Here is a 5,979-nt window from a genome sequence, read left to right as displayed (position 1 = left end):
GGTTACTACACTTACCATTCATTTATTGTTACCTCACAAAAGTCAGACACCTGAACCCTCATCACAGGTATTAAACGACTGAATACTCTAAAGGCAACAGTGATCCCTTAACAACTTACCAGTATTACAAAAAATCAGACTAAGTTCATCAAAACAGGTGTGAGGTAATCTTGTGAGTAATTAAATTAATCAAAGGGCATCACTCCATCAACAACTTTAAAAGTCTAAGTATTTCCCTGGTTCTAAGTCACTTCAAGTAAATTGAAGGAAAGCAGATTAATCACCACTCTATGTTTCTACCTAACATAATCATAATCATATGCAAATATACTGGTTATAAATGAAATACTTATAAAAATTTTAAATACAAAAATTTATTATGAAACTCAAAATTTATAAGTGAAATTCATAATATCAGGGAAAATTACTGTTACTTGAAAACAAAGCAGAGTTTAATTAATTCTTGAATTAAATTAAGTAAAATTAAATAAAAATTAATTTATCACAAAATTCAAGAAAATTGATTCAATCAAAACTCAAAAGTGTTAGGCAATAATTGAAAATTAGAAATGAATTCACAAGTGCCAAACAACAATAAAACTTGAAAAGAATTCTAAGTTAATGCAAATTAATTCATATGTGTTAAATTTAATTAAATGTGCAATGATTAAGCAATGAAAACAACTAAGTCAATTAAATTGTGAATGTAAATGAAAATATAAAATAAAAAGGCACACTTCAATAAGAAAATGAAAAAATGCACAAAATGAAACAAACACAAAACACAAAAATTTGCAATGTGTAAAAGTGTAAATCTTTTCACTCAAAACATTGTAACCATCAGTTTTTACCAAACCTTCATAACCATCTGTTATTAGTTATTAGTTAACCACTGTTCCTATCCATTATTAGTTTCTTACCGAACCATCATAACCATTACATATTAGTTGCAACTAATAAAAATATAACACACTTTACCTTTTTGGTATACCAACTTCTTTCTTTGCTGCAGTCTTGTTTTACACTTTCACAAAAACCAGGCTCCATTACAACAACAATGTTTGTTCAGATTCCACAAAAAAACACTACTTAACACTAAATAAACTCTAAGAAATATCAAATCTGAAATTTACAAATAACGAGTGTCCTGTTTATAAGTATGAAATCGTTACGTTACTTTAAGATCAATAGTGCTATGCGATGGAGAGACAGGGAGAGAGAGAGATGTTAACGCCTCGAGAATCTAAGATCTAATGAAATTCTCTTCCCTTGCGAAAGCTGGACTGGGGATCTGGCACAAAACGTTTTTGGGCAATAACTCTTCCAGAAGCTTCGAAATCTTATGCAACTTTATATACAAAATGTGTAATCTGCACGTGGCACTCAGCAGAGACATACGCGTATGAGACCAGTCTGTTAAAAAAAAGACATGTACTCTACTCAATCGATCGAAGCAGAAGCCCTTATCTTACTTGATGACAGATTCTTAAAACACAAATGAAGTCTTGATCTCACTTATCAAACGTGTTGACAGATTAGGAAAGCAAATGGATCTCGCAGTTCCTCTAATCTCACAGTGCTGACATAACAGGGAAACAATCGTAGTTTCAAATGGACAAAGAAAATCCCTCTCTCTTTACATTCTACGTTATATATATATATTCTTTTACATTATGTTATGCGAAATCTGAACACACATTTAAAACATCCTATCTCTAAGCTATCTAGGAATCTGAAAAAATGTTGCACAATTCTACATAACATTTTATACAGTCACAGAGGAGATATATTCATTTTGAAATTAGCAATATAATAATTATATATATATATATATATATATATATATATCTATATATATATATATATATATAAATATATTCAATATATATACCTATATACATAATATAACTATATAATATATATAACATATAATATATATATAATAGCTATTGTATCATATAATTATATTATATAGTACTGTATATGTATAATATAATAAGTATATTATATATAGATAATATTATATTATATATATTAGTATATCATTATATATATATATTTAATATATATAGTATAGTAATTATATATAGCGTATAATATTACTATATATTTAATGTATGTATATTATATACTATAGTTATTATATTAATATAATATAAGATAACTATATAATAATATTATTATAATAATAATTATAATATAATTTAATATAATAATAATATAAATATACATAAAATATAAAAATACGTGTTATATATAATAGTTATAATAATATAAAGTTTGGACTCGAGAGAAACAAAAGGAATCAATAGTCGTGTCAAACTGACTTTTTAACTGTTGAATCAAGGATGATCACCCTGTGCAGTAAACTTTCTAAGAAAAAAAATCCCCCTTTCTGAGTACCAAAAAAAATCTGTTTCTAAGCATCTTCTATATCATCTAGCCAAAACTTTTAGGTCATTATCACCCCATAACCAAGCTACCTAAATCGTTGTTCTGGCTATTCTCCATAACCTAACAATTTAATACTTATTCTCATCTCAACCTATGTAACCCTTTCAATCCTCTTAATTCCATACGTGCTATGGAAACCATTTTTCTCTTTTCCATTTAATTCTAACAATTCAGTTCCATAAAGGTGAGCTGGCTCAACAACTGCTTCTAAACCTTTTGTAGAGATTCTAATTCCTTTCTTGCTTTACTTCTTTCGGGGCTGACTTTGTCTCTCATCCTATTGTTGTTACACACACGTGCGCGCGCACACACACACACACACACACACACACACACACACACATATATATATATATATATATATATATGTATATATATATGTATATATATATATATATATATATATATATAGTATATATATATAATATATATATGTGTGTGTGTGTGTGTGTGTGTGTGTATAATATACATATGAGTGCGTGTTTGTGTATGAATCATTCACTAAATTAATATACATACTAATATTTATTTTCACCCTTATAACATACATTGAAACCACTGCCTGACTCCTTCCAGCATTTCATTACCACTATCTTCTTCACCATCTTCAGCTGTTAAGGACTTTCCCCATCAAGCAATGCCATTTACAAAAATGGTTCTCCACACATTTTTCATGCTCATTCATTTCAAGCGTGATGAGAGTAACCGAAAAGAAAAGGAAATATCCTAAATTAAAATCTCACCTACGCTTAAATATTGTTTTCCTAGTTTTGCCTAAAAGATTAAAAGAAGGAACCTAACCCAAAAGTCACGTGTTGACTTGAAGTGGCGTTATGGTGGACGTCGTCCAATAGGAACTTCAAAAGTTCAAGTGAAGACGCAGTGCATTACTACCTCAATGCTGTTTCCTTTGCATTTTAATATATTTCTAACTATTTATTACTTTGTTAATTGATTTTTTTCTTTCTTACGGGGAGATATCTTCTTTCCGTATTTCCCTTTGCCTTCTCTTGTTTCTTAATGAGGACCATATTCTTTGGAAGCTTGAATTGCAAGTCAGTGGCCCCTGTGGGATTGTAGCTTATGAATAGGGCTCGTCTTCAAAATCATGATAATTATAATATAATAATGATAATAATGTGTGCTGGAAGTAAACCCTCTTCTAAACATATTTTATTAAAATTTATTGCTGCATCAGATGCATAAATTTTAAAAAGGCTCTTCTCTATTTTTCTAAACGTGGCTTTCTCATAGTTGCTTAAACTGGTGAGCAACGTAGCGAAGGTTTGCATGTCGAAAATCAGGACACAATAAATGTCAGTTTTATTACAACGCCTGGGGCGTTATTTAAAATTTTAAATTTAATTTGAATTTCAGCCATTCGGTGGAATAGGGCCGACGTTTCGTCTGAGGCTCCAGAAATTTTCTAGGCCGAGGCTGTTGAATGCTATATATAATATTGATGATAATAATAATAATAATCCTTTCTTATTTGTATTTCAGTGTCATTGCAAGCGGTGGCACTCGTGCTCTACCCGCTGGGTCTTGGATCGCCCTTCGCCCGACTTCAGTGTGGCATCTCTGCGTCAGTGTACGCGGCAGGCAGCTGCGAGATGGGCTATGCGTATATGCTGGCCCTAGTAGCTACGGGTCTCGCTGCTTACTGCCCTGTCCTAGCTAGGTTAATCACTTACAAGGACTACTCAGATTACTGGTCAAACTTGAACTATATGTAAGGCTTCGAGATTACATATGATAACATATGACATTACGGGATTGATTGCTTGTCACATTTATTTATTTATCTATTTATATCTTTATTTATTCATTCATTCATTCATTCATTCATTCACTTATTTATTCAATTTATTTTTTAACTAATTTATCTGTTGATGAATTAATAAATGAAGGAATGAGTGAGTGACCGAATGGATGTCTTGCAATTGTTTGCTATTTTGGTAGTGTTAAGAAGTTAGAAGTTCGGTTAGTAGATTTGAATATTGGAACTTCAGTCTTTTAAGAAAAATCCTAGCATCAGTCCAATGGAAGAAAAAAAAAATCATGGAACAAAGACAAAGAACAAAGGCTAAATTTATCTTATAAATGGTCAGCTCTGCGAACAGAAACAATATTTTCCATAAGTATCCACACGAGTACTGGTAAGATTATATGTACATTTTTTTAAAGATAACATTTATCTAAGCAGATGAAATCTTTTAATAAGTACTTTTACTGAAAATACATTTATTCTACGCATTATGAGATAGGATGTCACGTGATTTATCTGAGACTAGAAGCAGAAGATGCAGAGTATGACCTACATTCTTGTGTAGAGTTGGAATGGAACTTTTGACTTTCAAGTACAAGCTTCAATTGTTGAAGCGATTTAGACGCATAAAGAAACTGAGGTGAGCTTTAAATTAACTTGTAAACTATTACATACACCGCAAAACTGAACTGTTAAATATACATGATACGCAAGAGAAAGAAATTAAAAGTCTTCTCACAATTAAATACAAATAAGGCTTAGAATAATGTATTATTTATCAGTTCTTGATAATTATATGATATATATGTACATCGGGATCAAATTTATGTGTTGTATAGGAGTTGGTGTAAATGACGTACCACAGGTGAGTTCTATTCATGGAGATGTTAATTCCAAGTTAGCTAATCCTGCATCGTATCTTTTTTTAAGAAATCTTTATGCCAATACACAAGACGCACAATTAACTACTGACTCATCAAGTCTAACATCTACAATTGCACGCGCACAGCACACACACACACACACACATATATGCATTTAGATACATACATACATATATATATATATATATATATATATATATATATATATATATATATATATATATATATTTATATGTCCTACAGAACGATCTGTTTTCGAGAGAACATAGAAATTTTCCAGCATGGTCTTAGGTTTAAAATTAATATTAATTAATATAAAGATAATTACAAAGATGAAATATGTAAAACATCATATTTTCATAATTTTTAAAGCAAAAATTTAATTATTCAAATTTCTTAAGATTTCCCTAACATCCCCTTTTCGTTGTATATCATATTTTCTTCAGCATCATTTTAATCATTCTCTCTTCAGCCATACTCTCATGATTCTCACTGTGTTGTGAAATAATTTGATTGTTGTCCAGTTATGTTATCCACACGAAGAAGAAGAACACGATAACTTTAACTTCTACTAGTATTTCATTAAAGAGTGAAGTTCAGAAGTTTTACTTTGTTGGTGAAGAAGTGCAGGTTTAGTGAGGGAAAGAACGATATTTATAGAATGGTGATATGCCCTCTGTGAAAGGGAAAAGATATTTTAAATGGAAGGAATCCATTTTTTGGGAAGAAAAAACGTCAATTTTTCAGAGAGAAGAATAAAATTACACGGAAGAAACGTGATGTCAGAGGGAACGAAAGGAACAATGAAGATACATGAAGTGAAAAGTTAACTTACTAGACATAAAGCATCTCATAGAAATATAATGATAATGA

The 5,979-nt window shown here is 30.3% G+C and overlaps 1 protein-coding gene across 1 annotated transcript in view; it reads left to right on the top strand.

The window, feature by feature from the left end:
• Positions 1-5,279, top strand: part of LOC135215510 (LHFPL tetraspan subfamily member 7 protein-like) — a 43,655-nt gene extending 38,376 nt beyond the window's left edge. Inside the window, exon 4 of the mRNA XM_064250318.1 lies at positions 3,958-5,279. Within this exon, the coding sequence (XP_064106388.1) occupies positions 3,958-4,190 (233 nt within the window). The 3' untranslated portion in view covers positions 4,191-5,279. The remainder of the gene's footprint in view (positions 1-3,957) is intronic.
• The last annotated feature ends 700 nt before the right edge of the window (positions 5,280-5,979 follow it).

Source organism: Macrobrachium nipponense, chromosome 5 (genome assembly GCF_015104395.2).
Source record: "Macrobrachium nipponense isolate FS-2020 chromosome 5, ASM1510439v2, whole genome shotgun sequence".
Classification (NCBI taxonomy): domain Eukaryota; kingdom Metazoa; phylum Arthropoda; class Malacostraca; order Decapoda; family Palaemonidae; genus Macrobrachium; species Macrobrachium nipponense.
Note: the sequence above shows the minus strand (reverse complement) of the source record. Positions and strands in the feature narration are given on the sequence as shown.